A 25,738-nucleotide genomic window follows, 5' to 3' on the forward strand; every position below is an offset into this window, starting at 1 on the left:
ATGTGATTAGGCCCTGTGATGGTGTCCCCTGAATAGATATGTGGACACAGTTGGCAACGGGCTTTGTTGTAAGGATAGGTTCCTGGGTTAGTGGTTCTGTTGTGTGGTGTGTGGTTGCTGATGAGTATTCACTTCAGTTTTGGGGGCTGTCTGTAAGCAAGGACTGGCCTGTCTCCCAACATCTGTGAGAGTGATGGGTCATCCTTCAGAATAGGTTGTAGATCCTTGATAATGCGTTGGAAAGGTTTTAGTTGAGGGCTGAAGGTGATGGCTAGTGGCGTTCTGTTATTTTCTTTGTTGGGCCTGCCCTGTAGTAGGTGACTTCTGGGAACTCTTCTGGCTCTGACAATTTGTTTCTTCATTTCAGCAGGTGTAGTACTGTAGTTGTAAGAATGCTTGATAGAGATCTTGTAGGTGTTTGTCTCTGTCTGAGGGGTTGGAGCAAATGTGGTTGTATCGCAGAGCTTGGCTGTAGACGACGGACCGTGTGGTGTGGTCTGGGTGAAAGCTGGAGGCATGTAGGTAGGAATAGCGGTCAGTAGGTTTCCGGTATAGGGTGGTGTTTATGTGACCATCGCTAATTAGCACCGTAGTGTCCAGGAAGTGGCTGTCTTGTGTGGACTGGACCAGGCTGAGGTTGATGGTGGGATGGAAATTGTTGAAAACATGGTGGAATTCCTCAAGGGCTTCTTTTCCATGGGTCCAGATGAAGAAGATGTTATCAATATAGTGCAAGTAGAGCAGGGGCATTAGGGGACGAGAGCTGAGGAAGTGTTGTTCTAAGTCAACCATAAAAATGTTGGCATACTGTGGGGCCATGTGGGTACCCATAGCAGTGCCGCTGATTTGAAGGTATACATTGTCCCCAAATGTGAAATAGTTATGGGTGAGGACAAAGTCACGAAGTTCAGCCACCAGGTTTGCCGTGACATTATCGGGGATACTGTTCCTGACGGCTTGTAGTCCATCTTTGTGTGGAATGTTGGTGTAGAGGGCTTCTACATCCATAGTGGCCAGGATGGCGTTATCAGGAAGATCACCGATAGATTATAGTTTCCTTAGGAAGTCAGTGGTGTTTATTCCCCCCCACCAGCCCCCCTGCTCCTCAGACGTTCCTGTTAACTGCTGGAAATGGCCCACCTTGATTATCACTACAAAAGGTTTTCTCCGCCGCCCCCTCCCCGACTCTCCTGCTGGTAATAGCTCATCTTAAGTGATCACTCTCCTTACAGTGTGTATGATAACACCCATTTTTTCATGTTCTGTGTGTATATCAATCTTCTCACTGTATTTTCCACTGAATGCATCCGATGAAGTGAGCTGTAGCTCATGAAAGCTTATGCTTAAATAAATTGGTTAGTCTCTAAGGTGCCACTAGTACTCCTTTTCTTTTTTGAAATAGCTAAACTGGACCCACAGAAGTAGCTACTTAGGGCTTGGCTACACTTGCAAGTTAGAGCACATTAAATCAGACCTGGGCGCCCTAACTCCTGAGGTGTCCACACTGGCAAGGGACTTAGAGCGCCTGGACTCGGCAGCTGGAGCGCTCCTGGTAATCCACCTCCATGAGAAGCATAAAGCTTGCTGCGCCCCAGCTGAAACGCCCAGGTGTCAGTGTAGACAATGTGTTGCATTACTGCGCTGTGATTGGCCTCCGGAAACATCCCATAATCCCCTGAAGTCAAGTGGCCCGTGTGGATGTCCCCTTTCAAAGCTCTGTTTCTGACAGCCTGCTGCTTATCTGCTCCGGGACACAAAGCAAACCATTACTGTGGAATGCTGCTGCTGCCAAGGCAGGCGTGTGTGTGTGTGTGTGTGTGTGGAATTTACAAGACAGCATGCTGATACTCTCTGCCTCCCAAAACACACTGTCTCTCCCACCACATACACACAACACACTCCCCACCACTTGAAAAGCATGCTGCAGCCACCTGCACACTGGGACAGCTACCACAATCATAGAATACCAGGGTTGGAAGGGACCTCAGGAGGTCATCTAGTCCAACCCTCTGCTCAAAGCAGGACCAATACCCAACTAAATCATCCCGGCCAGGGCTCTCAAGCCTGACCTTAAAAAACCTCTAAGGAAGGAGATTCCACCACCTCCCTAGATAACCCATTCCAGTGCTTCACCACCCTCCTAGTGAAATAGTGTTTCCTAATATCCAACCTAAACCTCCCCCACGACAACTTGAGACCATTGCTCCTTGTTCCGTCATCTGCTACCACTGAGAACAGACTAGATCAATCCTCTTTAGAACCCCCTTTCAGGTAGCTGAAAGCAGCTATCAAATCTCCACTCATTCTTCTCTTCTGCAGACTAAATAAGCGCAGTTCCCTCAGCCTCTCCTCATAAATCACGTGCTCCAGCCCCCTAATCATTTTTGTTACCCTCCACTGGACTCTTTCCAATTTTTCCACATTCTTCTTGTAGCGTGGGGCCCAAAACGCACTGCTCTCTGTGGCGTTGCAAGAGCTGCTAATGTGGCCACGCCACTGCGCTTGCAGCTGACAGTGTAAACACACGGCAGCATTTTCCCTGCTGCTGTCTCCAAAGGCTGGTTTAACTCCCAGCGCTCTACACCTACAAGTGAAGCTAAGCCCTTAGCCACAGGGGACTGGTACCATTCCCTCCTAAATGGATCAGGCACACTATGACAGGCTTGATCATAGTCTCTAAGTACCTACATGGGAAACAGAAATTTGGTAATAGAAGACTCTTCAATCTAGGAGACAAAAGGTAAAACAATGGTTGGAAGTTGAAGCTAGATAAATTCAGACTGGGAGTAAGCGGCACATTTTTAGCAGTGGATGTAACCAGCTATTGGAACAAATTACCAAGGATTACCACTGGCATTTAAAACAAAAACAAAAAATCAAGATTTGATTTTCTAGATTTATTTTTTAAAAGAACTGCTCTAGTTTAAACAGAACTTAGTTCAGGGAAGTCCTATGGCCTGTGTTACAGATGAAATCAGAGATCATCAGGGTCTCTTCTGTCTTTATAATCTATCAATCTAGCCACAGAAATCATACAAACCTCAGGAAATTAAGAAACACGCTTCTCAATCCCAAAGAAAGTGTACAGCAAGAGTTTGCCTCCTACTCTATGAAAAAGGCAGCCAGAATGCTGCTGTGTGGCCTCCAGTACGACCCCTACCAAGACAGAAGAATGGAGGTATGACTGTATACCCTATATTCAACATAATATTATTACGATATGATTATGGCATAATTATGATGCATTTTGTACAAGGTGGGTCACATAAGATGTCATTGGGAAAGTTATGATTTGCTGAATATGATTATTCTGTTTGTATGAATGTATCATTTTTCTATCTGAAGTTACGAATATTGACAAATATCTGTATTTCACATGTAGTCACACCTGGGTAACGCTCACTAGGCAAAATGCTTGCAGTCTAGATAGCCGGTTGTGAAGGGCCTATTCAAGGTAATGGGCCATTAGGAAGAACAATAAGCCTTAGGAGAAGCTTACCCCCACCAGGTGAGCCTTCCTGAGAATGCTCCGGACAGCCTGTAAGTAATGGCTGCTAATGACTCAACAAGGTATATAAGGGCATGTGACCAGCCCACATGACATGGAACTCCATTATGGATACCAGTGTTTTTTCCACAAAGGGTTTCCGCCTTCTGCTAAAGCTATATAAGGCAGGGAGTGACATCACTGGTTGTTCTTCACTTCCCCACAACTGAACACCTAAGAGAAGCTCCAAAAGAGAAGGACTTGGAACAGGGGTGGGGATCCCAAGCTGCAAAGCAAGTGCAGCTTGTGCCTTGAGAATCTGCAAGCCTGCTTGTAACATCAGTCAGGGTGAGAATTGTTAATTCAAATCCTATCCTTCTAGTATGTTAAGCTCAGTTTGCGTTTTTGTTTATTTACTTGGTAATCTGCTTTGATCTGTTTGCTATCACTTATAATCTTTTTGTAGTTAATAAACTTAATTTATGTTTTAATCTAAACCAGTAAGTTTGGAGTGAAGTGCTTGGAAATCTTAGCTCAAGGGGTAGGGGCTGGTGCACTTCCTCTCCACATTGAGGGAGGAGCAAACTCTATCATCTTACGCTTTACAGTTCCACGTGCAGTGCAAGACTGTATAATTTTTGGGTTTATACTCCAGAAGGGGGTGCATGCCTGGGGAGTTGGGGGTTATCTTGGCTGTAGCCTCCCTATTGTTGATTCATGCAGTGGCTGGTCAGAAAGCCTGCATGTAACTGCAGCTGGGTCTGTCTCTACCTGCGTGAATGCTGGTGGTAGGACCTGGAGTGGGTCTGCAGCTTGTCACAGCAGCACAGTGTGAGAGGGAGCCCAGGCTAGTGAGTCAGAGTGCTCAGTGATACCCCAGTTCCAGGTGGCACTCTGGGGGGAACCTGTCACAGGGGGATGGCAAAAAGGGACCTACTAGCCCCTGGACACCAACACATCAGGGTGTCACTACCTCATGAGGAAGCCCTGATACTCACTGTGGTCACCAAGTCCAGCTGCTCCAGGTATTTCTGCTCCGTTTCCACCAGTTCCTTGGCTGTCCGGCTACGTTTCCTCTCCCAGCGGGCCCTCTGCTCTTCCACAGTGTTGACTGCGGCCACAGGCTGCAGTAGCATAATGCTTATGATTGATTCAAGGGTGCGGATGCAGGCAGCTGATATCTTTCCCTGAAGTAATAAAAGCCACAAACACCTGAGATAAAAGTGCTCCCTGGATAGTGGGATTTTGTGCTCTGCTACTGTTTACCCTTCATTATGTAGGGAAAGGAAACAGAAAGGTTACTAACCAGTAACAGTTATTCTTTGAGAAATGCCTGTGTGAATTTATACTTGTGGGTTTTGACAACCCTCATGTCAAACTGTAGAACTGTCTTGAAAATGTGACCTAGAGGAAAAAAAAAAAAAGAGGTTACAAAAGGCAAAAAATTCAATAATGGGGGATTTCGACTATCCTCATATTGACTGAGTACATGTCACCTCATGAAGAGATGCAGAGATAAAATTTATAAACACAGCTTCTTGGGGCAGTTTGTCCTGGAACCCACAAGGGGACACAGGATCTGGTCCAAAAGGCGACTATAGCTAAACTGTTCCATAGCGACCATAAGACAATTAAATGTAACATCCTTGTAGAGTGGAAAATACCAAAGAAACCCACCACAGTAGCATTTAACTTCTAAGTGGGGAACAACACTAAAATGAGGAAGCTAGTTAAATGGAAATGAAAAGGAACAGTCACAAGAGTGAAATGCCTGCAAACTGCATGGAAACTATTTTAAAACACCATAATAGGGGCTTAAACTAAAGTATACCCCAAATAAAATAATAGTCAGAGGACCAAAAAAATCCCAACATAGTTAAACAGCAGAGTAAAAGAGGTGGTTAGAGGCAAAAAGGCATCCTATTAAAAGTGGAAATTAAATCCTAGTGAGGAAAATACAAAGGAACATACACTCTAGCAAGTCAAGTGTAAAAGTATAAGGTGGCAGATCAAGAAAGAATCAGAAGAGCAACTAGGTAAGGACACACAAACTAACAGCAAAAAAAGTCCATCAGAAGTAGGAAGCCTTCCAAGCAATCAGTAGGGCCACTGGATGATCAAGGTGCTAAAGGAGCACTCAAGAAAGCCAAGGTACTGCAGAGAAGCTGAATGAATTCTTTACATTAGTCGTCACTGGAGAGCACATGGAGGATATTCCCACACTGAGCCCTTCTTTTTAGGTGACAAATATAAGTAATTGTCCCAGATTGAGGTGTCAATAGAGATGGTTTTCCAATTTCAATGATAAATTAAACAGTAATTAGTTACCAGGACCAGATGGTCTTCACCAAAGAGTTCTGAAGGAACTCAAATATGAAATGGCAGAACTACTTACTGTGGTACATAACCTATTGCTTTAATCAACCTCCGTATCAGATGACTGGAGAATAGCTAATACAATCCCAATTTTTTTAAAAGGCTCCAGAGGTGATTCTGGCAGCTACAGGCCTGTAAATTTAACTTCAGTACCAGCAAATTGGTTGAAACTAGAGTAAAGAACAAAATTTTCGGACTCATAAATGAGCACAATTTGTTGGGAAGAGTCAACATGGCTTTTGTAAAGGGAAATTATGCCTCACCCATCTATCGGAATTCTAGGAGGGTGTTTAAGCATGTGGACAAGGGTGATCCAGTTGATGTAGCGTACTCAGACTTTCAGAAAGGCTTTAACAAAGTCTCACACCAAAGGCTCTTAAGAAAAGTAAGCATTTATGGGATAAGAGGGAAGGTCCTCATGGATCAGTCACCAGATAAAATATAGTAAACAAAAGCTAGGAATAAATGTTCAGTTTTCACAATGGAGAGAGGTAAGTAACGTGGTCCCCCAAGGAGCTGGACTGGGACCTGTGCTGTTCACTATATTCATAAATGATCTGGAAAAAAGGGATAAATAGTGAGATGGCAAAATTTTCAGACCATTCTAAATTACTCAAGATAATTAAGTCCCAAGCTGACTGTGAAAGTTATAAAGGGACCTCACAAAACTGGGTGACTGAGTAGCAAAATGGAAGATGAAATTTGGTGTTGATAAGTGCAAAGTAATGAAATAATTCCAACTAGCCATACAAAATGATGGAGTCTAAATTACTGGTTACCACTCAAGAAAGATCTTGGAGTCCTTGTGGATAGTTCTCTGAAAACATCCACTCAATATGCAGTGGCAGTCAAAAAAGTTAACAGAATGACAGAAAATATTGTATGAACGGCTTTCATATGATGATAGGTTAAAAAGACCGGGACTGTTCAGCTTATAAAAGGTACGACACAATATAGGTCTATAAAATCACGGATGGTGTGGAGAAAGTGTTGTTTATCTCTTCGCATAACACAAGAACCAGAGGGGTCATCCAATGAAATTAATAAGCAGGTTTAAAACAAACATAAGGAAGCACTTCTACAAAGAATGCATATAGTCAACTTGTGGAACTCCTTGCCAGGGGATGCTTGTGAAGGCCAAAAGTATAACTGGTTCAAAAAAGAATTAGGTAAGTCCATGGAGGATAGGTCCATCAACGGCTATTAGCCATGATAGTCAAAATCCCATGCTCCCAGTGTCCCTAAACCTCTGAGTGCCAGAAGCTGGAAATGGATGACAGGGAATATATTGCTCAATAAACTGCCCTGTTCTGTTTCTTCCCTCTAAAGCATCTGGCACTGGCCGGTATCAGAAGACAGTATACTGGGCTAGATGGACCATTGGACTTACCCATTATGGCCATTCTTACAAATTGATAATTTATATTCAAATTAAAAGTATTTGCTGAGGAGCTCTCTGAACCATTAAATCTTGATTTTTATTAAACCTTGGAACACTGTGGACATTGCAGAGGACTGGAAAAAACCAGTATTATCCTGAATATTTAAAAATAGAATGTGGGATGACCTGAGAAACTGTAGACTGGTTAGCCAGACATCAGTTTTGGGCAAAATTATGGAAAGGTTGATATGGGACTCAGTAGCAGAATTCATACCTAATCAAGATTCAGAGTAGCAGCCGTGTTAGTCTGTATTCACAAAAAGAAAAGGAGTACTTGTGGCACCTTAGAAACTAACCAATTTATTTGACAATAAGCTTTCGTGAGCTACAGCTCACTTCATCAGATGCATTCAGTGGAAAATACAGTGGGGAGATTTATATACATAGAGAACATGAAACAATGGGTGTTACCATACACACTTTTTGCGAATACACACTAACACTGGCTGCTACTCTGAAACCATACACACTGTAACAAGAGAGTTATCACTTAAGGTGAGCTATTACCAGCAGGAGAGCGGGGGTGTGTGTGGTGGGGGGACGGACCTTTTGTAGTGATAATCAAGGTGGGCCATTTCCAGCAGTTGACAAGAACATCTGAGGAACAGTGGGGGGGGAAGGGGGGGAAATAAACATGGGGAAATAGTTTTACTTTGTGTAATGACACATCTACTCCCAGTCTCTATTCAAGCCTAAGTTAATTGTATCCAGTTTGCAAATTAATTCCAATTCAGCAGTCTCTCGTTGGAGTCTGTTTTTGAAGTTTTTTTGTTGAAGAATTGCAACTTTTAGGTCTGTAATCAAGTGACCAAAGAGATTGAAGTGTTCTCCGACTGGTTTTTGAATATTATAATTCTTGACATCTGATTTGTGTCCTGCTGAAGTGAAGAATCAGATTGACAGAGCCAGAAGAGTACCCAGAAGTCACCTACTACAGGACAGGGCCAACAAAGAAAATAACAGAACGCCACTAGCCATCACCTTCAGCCCCCAACTACAACCTTTCCAACGCATTATCAAGGATCTACAACCTATCCTGAAGGATGACCCATCACTCTCACAGATCTTGGGAGACAGGCCAGTCCTTGCTTACAGACAGCCCCCAAAACTGAAGCAAATACTCACCAGCAACCACACAACAGAACCACTAACCCAGGAACCTATCCTTGCAACAAAGCCCATTTCCAACTATGTCCACATATCTATTCAGGGGACACCATCATAGGGCCTAATCACATCGGCCACACTATCAGAGGCTCGTTCACCTGCACATCCACCAATGTGATATATGCCATCATGTGCCAGCAATGCCCCTCTGCCATGTAACCATAGAGGTGGTTAGGGACTATTTAGAAAAGCTGGACGTGCACAAGTCCATGGGGCCAGACGAGTTGCATCCGAGAGTGCTGAAGGAATTGGCGGCTGTGATTTCAGAGCCATTGGCCATTATCTTTGAAAACTCGTGGCGAACCGGGGAAGTCCCGGATGACTGGAAAAAGGCTAATGTAGTGCCAATCTTTAAAAAAGGGAAGAAGGAGGATCCTGGGAACTACAGGCCAGTCAGCCTCACCTCAGTCCCTGGAAAAATCATGGAGCAGGTCCTCAAAGAATCAATCCTGAAGCACTTGCATGAGAGGAAAGTGATCAGGAACAGCCAGCATGGATTCACCAAGGGAAGGTCATGCCTGACTAATCTAATCGCCTTTTATGATGAGATTACTGGTTCTGTGGATGAAGGGAAAGCAGTGGATGTATTGTTTCTTGACTTTAGCAAAGCTTTTGACACAGTCTCCCACAGTATTCTTGTCAGCAAGTTAAGGAAGTATGGGCTAGATGAATGCACTATAAGGTGGGTAGAAAGCTGGCTAGATTGTCGGGCTCAACGGGTAGTGATCAATGGCTCCATGTCTAGTTGGCAGCCGGTATCAAGTGGAGGGCCCCAAGGGTCGGTCCTGGGGCCGGTTTTGTTCAATATCTTCATAAATGATCTGGAGGATGGTGTGGATTGCACTCTCAGCAAATTTGCGGATGATACTAAACTGGGAGGAGTGGTAGATACGCTGGAGGGGAGGGATAGGATACAGAAGGACCTAGACAAATTGGAGGATTGGGCCAAAAGAAATCTGATGAGGTTCAATAAGGATAAGTGCAGGGTCCTGCACTTAGGACGGAAGAACCCAATGCACAGCTACAGACTAGGGACCAAATGGCTAGGCAGCAGTTATGCGGAAAAGGACCTAGGGGTGACAGTGGACGAGAAGCTGGATATGAGTCAGCAGTGTGCCCTTGTTGCCAAGAAGGCCAATGGCATTTTGGGATGTATAAGTAGGGGCATAGTGAGCAGATCGAGGGACGTGATCGTTCCCCTCTATTCGACATTGGTGAGGCCTCATCTGGAGTACTGTGTCCAGTTTTGGGCCCCACACTTCAAGAAGGATGTGGATAAATTGGAGAGAGTCCAGCGAAGGGCAACAAAAATGATTAGGGGTCTGGAACACATGACTTATGAGGAGAGGCTGAGGGAGCTGGGATTGTTTAGCCTGCAGAAGAGAAGAATGAGGGGGGATTTGATAGCTGCTTTCAACTACCTGAAAGGGGGTTCCAAAGAGGATGGCTCTAGACTGTTCTCAATGGTAGCAGATGACAGAACGAGGAGTAATGGTCTCAAGTTGCAGTGGGGGAGGTTTAGATTGGATAGTAGGAAAAACTTTTTCACTAAGAGGGTGGTGAAACACTGGAATGCGTTACCTAGGGAGGTGGTAGAATCTCCTTCCTTAGAGGTTTTTAAGGTCAGGCTTGACAAAGCCCTGGCTGGGATGATTTAACTGGGAATTGGTCCTGCTTCGAGCACGGGGTTGGACTAGATGACCTTCTGGGGTCCCTTCCAACCCTCATATTCTATGATTCTATGTACATTGGTCAAACTGGACAGTCTCTACGTAAAAGAATAAATGGACACAAATCAGATGTCAAGAATAACATTCATAAACCAGTCGGAGAACGCTTCAATCTCTCTAGTCACTCAATTACAGACCTAAAGGTCGCAATATTACAACAAAAAGACTTCAAAAACAGACTCCAAGGAGAGACTGCTGAATTGAAATTAATTTGCAAACTGGATACAATTAACTTAGGCTTGAATAGAGACTGGGAGTGGATGGGTCATTACACAAAGTAAAACTATTTCCCCATGTTTATTCCCCCCCTTCACCCCCCACTGTTCCTCAGATGTTCTTGTCAACTGCTGGAAATGGCCCACCTTGATTATCACTACAAAAGGTCCCCCTCCCACCCCCCTGCTGGTAATAGCTTACTTTAAGTGATCACTCTCTTGTTACAGTGTGTATGGTAACACCCATTGTTTCATGTTCTCTATGTATATAAATCTCCCCACTGTATTTTCCACTGAATGCATCTGATGAAGTGAGCTGTAGCTCACGAAAGCTTATGCTCAAATAAATTGGTTAGTCTCTAAGGTGCCACAAGTACTCCTTTTCTTTTTCCTAATCAAGATGTTATGGAAAAGGGGACGTGTCAAAGAAACCTGGTATTTTTTCTGAAATCACAAATTTGGCTGATAAAGGATAACCGTGCTGACATAATATACTTAGAATTCTAGGAGGCATTTGATTTAGTCCTGCATGACATTCTGATAAAAAAAATTATTATACAAAGTCAGTTTAGGCCATATTAATTGCATTAAGAACTGGCTCACTGACAGATCTCAGGAAGTAGTTGTAAACTGGGACTCACAGATTTTGAGACCAGTGGGACCATTAGATCACCTAGTTTGACCTTTTGTTTAACACAGACCATGGAATTTTACCCAGGTAAACCTGTACTGAATTGAATAATTTGTGTCTGACTAAAGCATATTTTCCTGAAAGACATCCAATTCTTGATCTGAAGACTTCAAGAGTTGGAAAATCCAGCACTTCCTGTGGTAGCTGTTTGTTCTTGTAGTTCACTGTTAAAATGTTTTGCCTTATTTCTGATCTGAATCCATCTGGCTTCAGCTTTCAGCTAGTGGTTCTTATTACACCTTTCTCCACTAGGCTGAAAAGCTTTTACATCCAGTATTTTCTTCCTTTGAAGATACTTGTAAACTGTCACCAAGTCATCTGTGACCCTAAGAGAACCCCAATGCCAGAGGGCAAGGTACCACCTGGTGTGTAGCAGTGAGTCTCAGCTGGCCTGACCAGGTCACTGCTTCCTAGGCACCTTCTAAATAAATAATATGGCAACAGTGTGTTGTAATACATCATTGGAGAACTAGTAACTCAAAAATCATTAATATTCTTGTGTGATGGATGTATGGTTAACCTGCAAAGAATTACACAGATGTGCTGGAAATATGTGACTAAAATGTGTCTAAATCAGGCATGTTAAGAAAAGCTGATACACATTTTTTCTTAGACAAAAGATTGTGAATTCCCCATCTGCTGAGCAAGCCCTGGACAATGGAGATACATCAGCATGTAAACAAAGCAGTTGGGGAAAGATTTCACTTGCACTGCAAAATTGCAGCAAGGAACATCACATGGGAACTCACAGGGGTGGGGTGGGGCAGAAACCTTGATCAAGATGGCATTGCCCCCCCAGGAGGAGAGAAGAGACAAACCTCAGGGGACCTTCCTGGCTCTTGACATCAGGACACTGAAATTTGGGGACTATATGTAACTGGGAAAAAGACTTTGGGTTATCCGTCACCCGAGGCAAAGAAATGAAGTGCTTTGAGCTCTCTGTTGGATCTTGGCTAAAGCCTGGCCAGCCTGCTAGAAGAATGACTGGTGAGAACTACTTTCAACAAAAGACTCTCAAGTCTATTTTTACTTTTGTTTGTAACCATTTCTATATCTAGTCCTCTTCTACATGGTATCATGTAAATCTGTGTTCTGTTGTTAAACTCATTTTACTTTTACTACAAACCAACTCAGACCTGTGTACTGAAGTGGACGGTGTGTCAATTGCAGTTAAGCTAACCAGCTGCTACATACTGTCTCTTTAAAGAAGCAGCAAATTTGATAAGGTTTTGAGAGTGTTACAGTTTTGAGAGGTTGAACACTGCAGAAAAATGTTTTTGGGAAAACTGTGGAGCTAGAAGGGTTATAGAGGGCCCCCAGCAAAAATATCCAGGCAGTGCAAGCCAGAGTGAGACCTTCATCCTTGTATGCTAGCTGTTGGTGTCACAGCTGTGAGCCACAGCAGCATAGCATATAAGGCACCCGAAGATGCAAGGCAGGTGTTGAATGAACCCCTTTCTGGCATGGATTGCTCCCAAAAACATCACATCATCTCTCAGTTTTCTTCTGGGTAAGTTAAACAGATAGAGCTTGTTAAGTCTTGCACTGTAAGGCATTTTTTCTAGCCCTCAAGTCATTTTTGTGGCTCTTCTCTACATCCTCTTCTGGTGTCAACGCTCTAAAAAGTATGCAGGAAAAAGGTAACTGTATGCAGTATTCTAGTATCTGTCTCACCAATACCATATACAGAGATAAAAATCATCTCTCTATTCACTGTTTATATATCAATGAATGCATTAAGCTACTTTGCCACTGCATTGCTACTCTGAAACCTGCATTGCACTGGGAGCTCATGTTGAGTTGTTTTTCCACTATGACCCCTAAATCCTTTTCAGTCACTGCTTTCCAGGATATAGTCCCACATTCTGTAGGTACGGTGTACATTCATCGTTACTAGGTGGAGGACCTTGCATTTGGCTGTATTAAAATTCATTTTGTTTGAATGGACCCAGATTGATAAGCAATCCAGATGGCTCCTGAATGACTATCTTGTCCTCATTTGTCGCGGTAAGTCTTTGTGTCAATTTTTCTTTAAATCACTAATGAGTTTTTATTTACTTCTAGACCCTTCATAAAAATACTGAATAGCATGAAGCCTTGAACTCTGTGGAATCCCACTAGAAAAAACGCATATTCAGTGATGATTCAACTTTCACAACTACTTTGAGATTTATCAGTTCTTAATCCATTTAACGTGTTTTATTGATATTAGATAATGCTAATTTTGGGAATAGACTGTGGCAGGGGTGGCTAAACACGGCTCTTTTACAGTTAAAGTGCGCCTCGCGGAGCCCCCCATGCCCCATGGTGGGGCGGGAGACTCAAGACTTCTGCCCAGCAGTAGGATGGTGGGACTAGGGGCTTCTGCTCAGCAGGGAGAGGGGTCTAGGGGCTTCAACCCCACAGGAGGCTCCTGCTGGGGCTCAGGACTTCAGTCCCACTCTTGCTGAAGCCCCAGGCTGAAGCCCCTAGCCCCCACCCTGCCGCAGGGCAGAAGCTCTGAGCCTTGGCAGGTGCACCAGGCTCTTGAACTTCTGAAGATTATCATATGCGGCTCGGAGGGTCAGTAAATTTGGCCACTCCTGGACTATGGGGTCCACGGGGATGTGTTTTTGGCCCAATACTATTCAATGTCTATCTGTGATTTTGTATTTTCTCCAATATCATTATTGGTAAAGTTTGCAGAGCACACAAAAAAATTGATGGAATAGAAAAATAACGATGGGGACACATCAGTTATGTAGGCCGAACTGGATCACTTGGTAAGGTGGGCTCATTTGAGCAAGGTGTCTTAACTATGTAGCTGACATCTTGAACAAGTTTGAGACCCTGCTAGAGTACACTGATGCTGAATCCACCTGGACAGACTTCAGATTGCAGATAACTGATGCTTCTACGACCATCAGTCACCGTGCCTCAGTGGGTCACAGCTGAGATTGTCCTGAATGCCAGATTCAGGACAAACTGCTGAAAAATATGGCAGAACCCCCTACCGCACCACCCTGCTGCGGGGCAGAGATCCTGAGCTTCCCCCCAGTCTGGTAGGTGCAGAATGGGGGGAATTGGGGGGGAGGGGAGGGCCTTGAACTGCACTTTAATGGTAAAGCTGCATGTGGCTCATGAGCCATAGTTTGGCCACCCCTGGTCTAATCTCAAGAGATCAGCCATTTAGCCAGGTCAATATATAACTCAGATCTTACAAATAATCATGCTAATTCCAATCCTTCAGTGACTAAAAACTAAAGGTTTAATAATAAAAAGAAAAAAAATAGACTTAACAATGGTTAACAGGTCATATACATACAAAAAATTACAAAGTCCTTATATCAGGTTTGTAGCAATGATAGTATAGACTGCTGGCTTGTAAAGTCTCTCTGGTAATTTCCAAAAGATTGGGAGGGCCTCATTCCATATTTCAGTATGCTCCTTTTTGTTGTCAATCCATAGTCCAGAGAATCAGGGCAGGAAAGAGACAAAATGGAGATCTCAGGGGTCTTTTATATCCTCGGTTATATACCTGGACACGTACACGCTATATTGCTGACATCTTCATCATCTGGACCCATGGAAAAGAAGCCCTCGAGGAATTCCACCATGTTTTCAACAATTTCCATCCCACCATCAACCTCAGCCTGGTCCAGTCCACACATGAGATCCACTTCCTGGACACTACAGTGCTAATAAACAATGGTCACATAAACACCACCCTATACCGGAAACCTACTGACCGCTATTCCTGCCTACATGCCTCCAGCTTTCACCCTGACCGCACCACACGATCCATTGTCTACAGCCAAGCTCTGCGATACAACCGCATTTGCTCCAATCCCTCAGACAGAGACAAACACCTACAAGATCTCTATCAAGCATTCTTACAACTACAATACCCACCTGCGGAAGTGAAGAAACAGATTGATAGAGCCAGAAGAGTTCCCAGAAGTCACCTACTACAGGACAGGCCTAACAAAGAAAATAACAGAACGCCACTAGCCGTCACCTTCAGCCCTCAACTAAAACCCCTCCAACACATTATCAAGGATCTACAACCTATCCTGAAGGATGACCCAACACACTCACAAATCTTGGGAGACAGGCCAGTCCTTGCCTACAGACAGCCCCCAAAACTGAAGCAAATACTCACCAGCAACCACATACCACACAACAGAACTACTAACCCAGGAACCTATCCTTGCAACAAAGCCCGTTGCCAACTGTGCCCACATATCTATTTAGGGGACACCATCACAGGGCCTAATAACATCAGCCACACTATCAGAGGCTCATTCACCTGCACATCCACCAATGTGATATATGCCATCATGTGCCAGCAATGCCCCTCTGCCATGTACATTGGTCAAACTGGACAGTCTCTACGTAAAAGAATAAATGGACACAAATCAGATGTCAAGAACTATAACATTCATAAACCAGTCGGAGAACACTTCAATCTCTCTGGTCACTTGATTTCTGATCTCAAAGTGACTATCCTTCAACAAAAAAAACTTCGAAAATAGACTCCAACGAAAGACTGCTGAATTGGAATTCATTTGCAAATTGGATACAATTAACTTAGGCTTGAATAGAGATTGGGAGTGGCTAAGTCATTATGCAAGGTAACCTATTTCCCCTTGTTTTTTCCTACCCCCGCCCCCCGGATGTTCTTGTTAAACCCTGGATTTGTGCTGGAAATGGCCCACCTTGATTATCTTACACATTGTAAGGAGAGTGATCACTTTAGTTAAGCTATTACCAGCAGGAGAGTGGGGTGGGGGGAGAGAGAACCTTTTGTAGTGATAAACACCCATTTTTTCATGGTTTGTGTGTATAAAAAGATCTTCTGTACTTTCCACAGTATGCATCTGATGAAGTGAGCTGTAGCTCACGAAAGCTTATGCTCAAATAAATTGGTTAGTCTCTAAGGTGCCACAAGTACTCCTTTTCTTTTTGCGTATACAGACTAACACCACTGTAACTCCGAAATCTTTTCCTTTGGTTCACCACTAGATGGCACATAGGGCTCCTTCTCTCTAGAAATGTAGCCACAGGCTTACACTTATAAGACAGAGGACTGAATCGTGAAAAGCAGCTTAGGCTGCAAAGGACTAGGATCACAGTAGATAGTCCATTGAACATGAGCTCCCAGTACAATGCTGTAGTTAAAAGGGCAAACATGATCCTAGGATGCAGGGGACTGTCAAGTAGGACCAGGGAGGTGGTATTACCTCTGTATATAGCATTAATTAGACCATTATTGGAACACTGCATCCAGTTCTAGGGTCCACACTTCCAAAAAGGATGCTGACAAATTGGGAAGGATTCAGAAAAGAGTTACAAGAATTAACCAAGGTTTGGAAAGTGTGCCTTAATTGTGAGAGACTCAAACTCAATCTATTTAATTTATCCACGAGAAGGTAAATCGGTGACTTGATCATTGTCTACATTTATCTCGGAGGGTGGGGGAGGGGGGAGAGATTTCTGATAGCAGAGGTCTCTTCAATCTAGCAAACAAAGGCCTAATGAGAGCTCGTGTCTGGAAGCTGACAAATTCAGATTAGAAATAAAGGCGCATCTAAAAAAAATACAGTGAGGATAATTTACCATTGGGACTTACACAAGGATACTTGAAAATCTTTAAGTCAAGACTGAGTCTCATTTTGAAAAAGACACGCTTTGTTTTAACCAGAAATTATAAGTTTGATGCAGAAAATAAGTGAGTTTCTATGATCTGTTATACAGGAGGTCAGACTAGTTGATCATAATGATCCTTTCTGATCCTAATCTATTACTGTAGCCCACGGTTTTTGGTTAGACCAAAGAACCAGGTAAAGTTTAAGACGTGTCTATGTTCAGAGAACTGCATGCTGACCTGACAGACCGAGACTCTCCAGATTTTTGAATCTCTGTACTACATTAGGATCACCAGGTGACGCTACGTGCGGGAGGGTGTGAATTTGCAGAACCCTCATCTCTGGGCTTCATTATTTTCACCTCTTCAACACCGCACCCACATCACACCCACCTATGCCCTATCTCCCATCCATTCAAAACATAGCCACTAAAACCATCAGCCTCTCCCACTTTAACTACATCAGGTTCAAGATTTTTGTCCTATTCTTCAAAACCCTTCCCTTCATCACATCACCTAGGGACCATTGCCATCTGAAGATAGCCAGATAGCTCCAGCCACTCCTTTCTACCCTCCACACACCTTCTGCCCCAGTGGCTGGAGTGGCTCAAGAGCATGAGTACCAACCTCAGATCAGACTGTTACAAACCAGCGCACAAATGGCTAACTGATTGTGAGTTCTGTACTTAGATCTCACCAACCCAGCATTAAGGGTGAACTCCTTAAGCACTATAACAGCCTTAACATGGTGTCAGACAGTCCTCTTGGATACTCTGGTCTATCTTACCACCAAGGCAAGCCTGCCTTTGTGATAGATGGTCCCTTACACCAAAAATCACAACAATATTCAGGTTCCTCTCAATTTCAAAGGACGAGTCACTTACCCCAGGTCAATTGTACCTCAGATCTGTCACCACAGACAACACTTGTCGCCAATCCTATATTAAACTACAGTAATTCCTCACTTAACGTTGTAGTTATGTTCCTGAAAAATGCTACTTTAAGCAAAACGATGTTAAGCGAATCCCATTTCCCCATAAGAATTAATGTAAATATAGTGGGGGGTTAGGTTCCAGGGAAATTTTTTTTGCCAGACAAAATAAATACACACACACAGAATACAAGTTTTAAACAAAGAATTTAATACTGTACACAGCAATGATGATTGTGAAGCTTAGTTGAGGTAGTGGAATCAGAGGGTGGGATATTTCCTGGGGAATGCCTTACTGCTAAATGATGAACTAGCACTCAGCTGAGCTCTCAACGGTTAACACATAGTTGTTAATGTAGCCTCACACTCTACAAGGCAGCAGGAATGGAGGGAGGAGACACAGCATGCCAGAGAGAGACAGAGACAGTGTGTGTGTGTGTGTGAGTGAGACACACACACACAGGAGGGGCAGAGGATGCTGAATGCTCCGAGGTCAGACCCAGGAAGGTGGAAGTTGTGAGAGCTTTCAGAGTAACAGCCGTGTTAGTCTGTATTTGCAAAAAGAAAAGGAGTACTTGTGGCACCTTAGAGACTAACCAATTTATTTGAGCATGAGCTTTCGTGAGCTACAGCTCACTTCATCGGATGCATACCGTGGAAACTGCAGCAGACTTTATATATACACAGAGAATATGAAACTATACCTCCTCCCACCCCACTGTCCTGCTGGTAATAGCTTATCTAAAGTGATCATCAGGTGGGCCATTTCCAGCACAAATCCAGGTTTTCTCACCCTCCACCCCCCCACACAAATTCACTCTCCTGCTGGTGATAGCCCATCCAAAGTGACAACTCTTTACACAATGTGCATGATCATCAAGTTGGGCTATTTCCTGCACAAATCCAGGTTTTCTCACATCCCCCCCACCCCCATACACACACAAACTCACTCTCCTGCTGGTAATAGCTCATCCAAACTGACCAGTCTCCAAGTTTAAATTCAAGTTAAACCAGAACATCTGGGGGAGGGGGGGTAGGAAAAAACAAGAGGAAACAGGCTACCTTGCATAATGACTTAGCCACTCCCAGTCTCTATTTAAGCCTAAATTAATAGTATCCAATTTGCAAATGAATTCCAATTCAGCAGTTTCTCGCTGGAGTCTGGATTTGAAGTTTTTTTGTTTTAAGATAGCGACCTTCATGTCTGTGATTGCGTGACGAGACATTGAAGTATTCTCCGACTGGTTTATGAATGTTATAATTCTTGACATCTGATTTGTGTCCATTTATTCTTTTACGTAGAGACTGTCCAGTTTGACCAATGTACATGGCAGAGGGGCATTGCTGGCACATGATGGCATATATCACATTGGTGGATGTGCAGGTGAACGAGCCTCTGATAGTGTGGCTGATGTTATTAGGCCCTGTGATGGTGTCCCCTGAATAGATATGTGGGCACAATTGGCAACGGGCTTTGTTGCAAGGATAAGTTCCTGGGTTAGTGGTTCTGTTGTGTGGTATGTGGTTGTTGGTGAGTATTTGCTTCAGGTTGCGGGGCTGTCTGTAGGCAAGGACTGGCCTGTCTCCCAAGATTTGTGAGAGTGTTGGGTCATCCTTTAGGATAGGTTGTAGATCCTTAATAATGCGTTGGAGGGGTTTTAGTTGTGAGAGCTGTGTGTCCTGCAGACAGTCTGCTCACAGAGAGGAGACTTCACCAGAGTCCTGACTGGCTTTGTGGGGAGCAGTTCCAGAGCATCGCCCGGAGACTCCATGACACCTCAAGAAGTCATTAAGTCCAGCCCCTTGCACTGAGGCAGGACCATGTAAACCTAGGCCATCCCTGACAAAGGTTTGTCCAATCTGTTCTTAAAAACCTTAAAAAATGACATGGATTCCACCGCCTCCCTTGGAAGCCTGTTCCAGATCTTAACTATCCTTATCATTAGAAAGCTTTTCCTAATATCTAACCTAAATCTCCCTTGAAGCAATAGGCTTAATCTGCAGCTTTTCCTACCTTCAGTGGACACAGAGAACAACTGATCACAGTCCTCTTTATATAACAGACCTTTACATATTTGAATGCTCTTTTCTCAAAACTAAACATGCTCAGTTTTTTTTACCCTTATGGGAGGCACAAGTAGTGATTAGGGCACAGATCCACAAGGATAATGAGGCACGTACGTCCCAGTTTTGGCTCCATGGAAATCCCCAAGACTCCTGCTAAACTTGGTGGGCACCTACATTTTAGAGGTACAGTAAAAGCTCCCTAGGCACCTATGTTTTGCCCTCTCAGCATGCACACTGCTACCTCACTCTAGGCACTCAGTGAGAGCCACAGAGCAAGGGAAGATGGGTTTTTGGGCCCTACAATCAAGTAAGGGGTAAAAGATTTGAATAGGGCATCTCCCACCTCTCAGGAGAATCCTCTGACCACTGACCTATGGAATATTTTGAGGTGGGGCTCCCTCCCTCCAGCTCTCCAGTTGAAGCTGTTCCACTGTGGATAAATAATGAAAGGGCAACTGGAGCAGGAGGACTGGACCAGAGAGTCAATCCTTCTCACTCTGGTCCAATGACTATTCCACTGTGGATAAACGCCTACAGTCATTTCTCCTGCCCCCAGCACAGCTCTCCCTCTTCCCCGACAACAAAGTGCAGCAGCAGAGCACATGGTCCTCCTGCCCCTACACACACGATCTCCCCTCACCCCACAGGACAGCGCAGGACTCTGCCTCCCTTCTCCGACACAAAGAATACGGGGGGGGGGGGCACAGCCGTGTCCCCACCATGCAACGGGACAGCGCACGGCCCTCCCGACCCGGTACAGCGGGGGAGCGGACCTACCGCCAGCCCTCACAGGCTCTCACACATCGGCGGGACAGCGGCACAGCCCCGCGTGCTCTCCGGGCACAGATTACGTCGCCCGCGGCAGGGCGCGGCTCCAAGGGGGGGAAGCCGACCCCGGAGGAACCCAGCGCCCCATTACCTGCGCTCGCTGGGCCTCAGTCAGCAACAGGCCCCCCCTGCCAGAGCCGCCCCGCCCCGCATTCAAACGGCCGCCGCCGCGCGAGCCCAGGGAGAGGGGGCGGGGGCAGGGCATAGCACCACCCCTCCCCCAGCATTCAAACGGCCGCCGCCGCGCGAGCCCAGGGAGAGGGGGCGAGGGCAGGGCATGGCATAGCACCACCCCTCCCCCAGCATTCAAACGGCCGCCGCCGCGCGAGCCCAGGGAGAGGGGGCGGGGGCAGGGCATAGCACCACCCCTCCCCCAGCATTCAAACGGCCGCCGCCGCGCGAGCCCAGGGAGAGGGGGCGAGGGCAGGGCATGGCATAGCACCACCCCTCCCCCAGCATTCAAACGGCCGCCGCCGCCGCCGCGCGAGCCCAGGGAGAGGGGGCGAGGGCAGGGCATGGCATGGCATAGCACCACCCCTCCCCCAGCATTCAAACGGCCGCCGCCGCGCGAGCCCGGGGGGGGGCACAGCACAGCACGTCCTCCCACCCACCCACCAGCATTCAAACGGCCGCCGCCGCGCGAGCCCAGGGAGAGGGCGGGCAGAGCAGAGCAGAGCAGAGCACGTCCTCCCTCCCTCCCACCAGCATTCAAACGGCCGCCGCCGCACGAGCCCGGGGGGGGGCACAGCACAGCACGTCCTCCCTCCCTCCCACCAGCATTCAAACGGCCGCCGCCGCGCGAGCCCGGGGGGGGGGGGCACAGCACGTCCTCCCACCCACCAGCATTCAAACGGCCGCCGCCGCGCGAGCCCAGGGAGAGGGCGGGCAGAGTAGAGCAGAGCACGTCCTCCCTCCCTCCCACCCACCAGCATTCAAACGGCCGCCGCCGCGCGAGCCCAGGGAGAGGGAGAGGGGGCGGGGGCGGGGCATAGCACCACCCCTCCCCCAGCATTCAAACGGCCGCCGTCGCGCGAGCCCGGGGGGGGGCACAGCACAGCACAGCACGTCCTCCCTCCCACCCACCCACCAGCATTCAAACGGCCGCCGCGAGCCTGGGGAGTGGGCACAGCACCTCTTCCTCCTCCTCCTGCGCGGGGAGAGAATGCAGCGCCCAAGCGGTCCGGACCAGGCCGGGCTGGTGGGCGCTTCCCACCTAGTCCTCGGCTTGGGCCCGCGAACGGCGAGTCCGAGCCTGGGATGACTGGGGGCCAGGCCGGAGGGGACCGGGCGGCAAATAGAGCTGAGGGCGGAGCTAACGGGGGCGGGCGGCGAGTCTGAGGCAAGCGGGGAGGCGCGGCCGGGGGCCGGGCGGTGGCAAGAGGCGAGCTCGGGGCGGGTCTGAGGACCCGTTTTGCGGTAAGGGACTGGGGAGCCGCCGTGGTTTGTCCTTGCAGCATTTGTTCTCTCTGTCCCTCCACCCCACGGAAAGGCTAGGAAGGACCCATCCGGCGCAGAGGCCGGGAGAGTGGAGGGCTCGGCTCGGGAGCAGCAGGCGAACAGGGTGGTCAGCACGCCGAGGGGAAAGGAGGTGCGAGAGAGTCGCCGGGGGAAGGGGTGCAGTATCTGAGCTCAATCGTTCAGGCATAAGAGAGAGAGAGAGAGAGCGCACAGCTTCAAGATGAAAGAATAAAGTGAAAGATTTTTAAAAATGAGTCTGAGGGAAAGAGATGAAAGGAAAGCAGCAGCCAGGAGGACAGTGGGTGGCGCCTGGAACGTACAATTGAAACAATTTGTTGAGGATAAGCTATAGCTATACAGGCGTAAGCACTTCCATACTGGCATAAATACATATACAGGAGGGAAGAGGGGGGTATTTATAGGGCTGTTGATTAATGGCAGTACTTGCACAGTAAAAGATAAACAAAAGAAATAGTATTTTTCAATTCACCTCATACAAGTACCTTAGTGCAATCTCTGTGTGGTGAAAGTGCAATTTACAAATGTAGATTTTTTTTTTGTTACATAACCACTCAAAAACAAACCCATGTAAAACTTCAGAACCTAGGAGTCCACTCAGTCCTACTTCTTTCAGCCAATCACTAAGACAAACAAGTTTTGTTTACATTCACAGGAGATAATGCTGTTCTCTTCTTAATTACAATGTCACCAGAAAGTGAGAACAGGCATTTGCATGGCACTTTTGTAGCCGCATTGCGAGGTATTTACATGCCAGATATGCTAAAGATTAGTATGCCCCTTCATGCTTTGGCCACCATTCCAGAGGACATGCTTCCATGCTGATGATGCTTGTTAAAAAAATAATGCCTTAATTAAATTTGTGACTGAACCATAGGTGCCAACTCCGTGGGTGCTCCGGGGCTGGAGCACCCACCGGGAAAAATTAGTGGGTGCTCTGCACCCACTGGCTGCCAAGCTTCCCCCTCCTTGACTTTTCTCCCCGCTCACTGAGCATGCCGTGTCCCCCGTTCCTCCCCGCCCAGCACTTCCCAATCCCCCGCTTAACAGCTGTTTGGCTGCTCTTAGGACTTTTTTCAGAGGAGCAGGCGGAGAAGAGGCGGGGCAGGGACTTGGGGAAGGGAGTGGAATAGGGGAAGGAAGGGGGTGGGCTGAGGTGGGAAAAGGTGGGGTGAGGACTTTGGGGAAGGGGTGGAATGGGGGTGGGGTGAGGGCAGTGCAGGGGCAAGGCCAGGGGTAGCGTGGGGGTTGAGCACCCACCGGGCAAAGGGGAAGTCGGCACCTATGGACTGAACTTTTTTGGGGAGAATTGTATGTCCCCTGCCCTGTTTTACCCGCATTCTGCCATATATTTCATGTTATAGCAGTCTCGGATGATGACCCAGCATATGTTCATTTTAAGAACACTTTCACTGCAGATTTGACAAAACACAAAGAAGGTACCAATGTGAGATTTTGACAGGTAGTTACAGCACTCAACCCAAGGTTTAAGAATCTGAGGCGTCTTCCAAACTCTGAGAGGAATGAGGTGTGGAGCATGCTTTCAAAAGTCTTAAAAGAGCAACACTCTGATGAGGAAACTACATAAACCCAACCACCAAAAAAGAAAGTCAACCTTCTGCTGATGGCATCTGACTCAGATAATGAAAATGAACATGCATCAGTCCTCACTGCTTTGGATTGTTATCAAGCAGAACCTGTCATCAGGATGGATACATGTCCCCTGGAATGGTGGTTGAAGCATGAAGGGACATATGAATCTTTAGCACATCTGGCACGTAAATATCTTGTGATGCCGGCTACAACAGTGCCATGAGAAAGCCTGTTCTCATTTTCAGGGGACATTGTAAATAAGAAGTGGGCAGCATTATCTCCTGCAAATGTGAACAAATTTGTTTGTCTGAGCGATTGGTTTAACAAGAAGTAGGACTGAGTAGACTTGCAGTCTCTAAAGCTTTACATTGTTTTATTTTTCAATTATTATCTTTTGGTTTTTTTGTACATAATTCTACATCTGTAAATTCAACTTTCATGATAAAGAGATTGCACTACAGTACTTGTATTAGGTGAATTGAAAAATACTATTTCTTTTGTTTTTTTTACAGTGCTGCTGGTGGGTGCAGAGCATCCACTAATTTTTCCCCATGGGTGCTCCAGCCCTAGAGCACCCACAGAGTCATAGAATCATAGAATATCAGGGTTGGAAGGGATCTCAGGAGGTCATCTAGTCCAACCCCCTGCTCAAAGCATGACCAATCCCCGACCAATCCCCAACTAAATTGGCTCCTATGGCCTAGCCATTTTCAAGGTTTTTTTTAGATGTACAGGAACTTCATGTGACTACTCATTTTGGATAGGCTTTTAACATATGACAGAATTGAAGCGGGATGTGGGGAATGATTTGTTTAATTTTCTTGAAGTTGGGTTTAGGACTGTTCTGTACACTTTATGCCACTACAATTGTGCCCAACACTAAAGTGTTAGACTGCTTAATTATCAGTTTCTAAAACACTATATTTAAAGCAGTACAAAAACTGTGTAAATAAACTCATAGCTCTAAATAATCTGGGGAGCACTGCCCTAGAGCGAAGGAATGAGACAGTGATGTTACAGTTGCAGTAAGAGGCCCTGAAACATAAACCCTTGTATCAGAGGCCTGGTCTGAGGCCCAAAGCCTGAACCAAAGTACTTCCAGGCATTGCTAAGCAAAGCTGGGCTGTGAGCCAGAGGCAGGCCCTAATTGCAGAACTTGGCAAGAAAAGGGGTCCTAGAAAGCACACGCTAATGATATAAGTAGTAATAAGAGGAATGTGTGCCAAGATGGCACCTGGACATCCCAATACGAGGACACTTCACAGAGATAACAAGGAACAGCCAGATGCACCCCAAAGACAGGGTCAAAAGGACAGCATGATGGACAGATCTGTTTGTTTGAACCAACATGATCAAAGGAGGAGACAGCACCCTAATGGGTCAAGGGGCTGTACCTCAATACATCAGTAGGGATGAGTAATCTGTTCTGCAACTGTATAAAAATAGGTCCCGGAGTGCATATCTTTGTCCAGCCTAGGGGGCAGTGGAGTGTCCCGCCACTGACTGAGCTGTGTCCATTGCCAGGGGGCACATACTCGTAGTATGTCCTGTAGAGTCTATAGGAAACTATTACTGTGCTTCGTTTGACAATAAACCTGGTTGGGTGCCTTCGTACCTTACTAGAGTCTGTGGTCTTTGGGGGTTCTCTCAGGGTCTGCTGTGTCAGCTATCTGTGCAGAGCTGAGGCAGCACACAGAGGGAACATGCACGCAGCCGACTGTTATCATCATCGAACAAGAGCAGAGCACCACATTGGTAGTGTTGGGAACACTGGGGCATGGCCACTAGGTAACTCGAGGGGATGGAAGACCACAAGTGTCGATAAAGCCCCCTCGCACTAGGCCCCGGTGTCCTTGGCCCCCCGCCTCCTGCCTGGAGGCACTCGCAGCAGCTCTGCGTGCTAGGCCCAAGTGTCCTTGGCCCCCCCGCCTGGAGGCACACACAGCAGTTATGCTGAGAATCTGCAACAGTATGTTGCAGAGTCAGACTGCCTGAAACTAAGCAAGGCCAAACAAGGGAGATATGGAAGAACAATGCTGAATAAAGCAGCTTTATGTATAGTTTAACAAATGATACAGAGAATCAGGGAACTAGCTGGGAACTGGATTGG

At 46.2% G+C, this 25,738-nt stretch overlaps 1 protein-coding gene across 5 annotated transcripts in view; it reads right to left on the reverse strand.

The window, feature by feature from the left end:
* ARHGEF39 (Rho guanine nucleotide exchange factor 39) overlaps nucleotides 1-25,738 on the reverse strand; it is a 69,789-nt gene that overhangs the window by 40,419 nt on the left and 3,632 nt on the right. Inside the window, exons 1-3 of one of the 5 annotated variants that reach the window (XM_073343226.1) lie at nucleotides 21,692-21,838; nucleotides 4,794-4,891; nucleotides 4,486-4,674 (exon numbers count right to left, since the gene is read on the reverse strand). In XM_073343226.1, the coding sequence (XP_073199327.1) occupies nucleotides 4,486-4,623 (138 nt within the window). In that variant the 5' untranslated portion in view covers nucleotides 4,624-4,674; nucleotides 4,794-4,891; nucleotides 21,692-21,838. The other 4 variants (XM_073343228.1, XM_073343225.1, XM_073343227.1 and 1 more) reach the window with 4 other exon arrangements.

The sequence above is a fragment of the Lepidochelys kempii genome, chromosome 5 (assembly GCF_965140265.1).
Source record: "Lepidochelys kempii isolate rLepKem1 chromosome 5, rLepKem1.hap2, whole genome shotgun sequence".
In the NCBI taxonomy this organism is placed as follows: Eukaryota; Metazoa; Chordata; order Testudines; family Cheloniidae; genus Lepidochelys; species Lepidochelys kempii.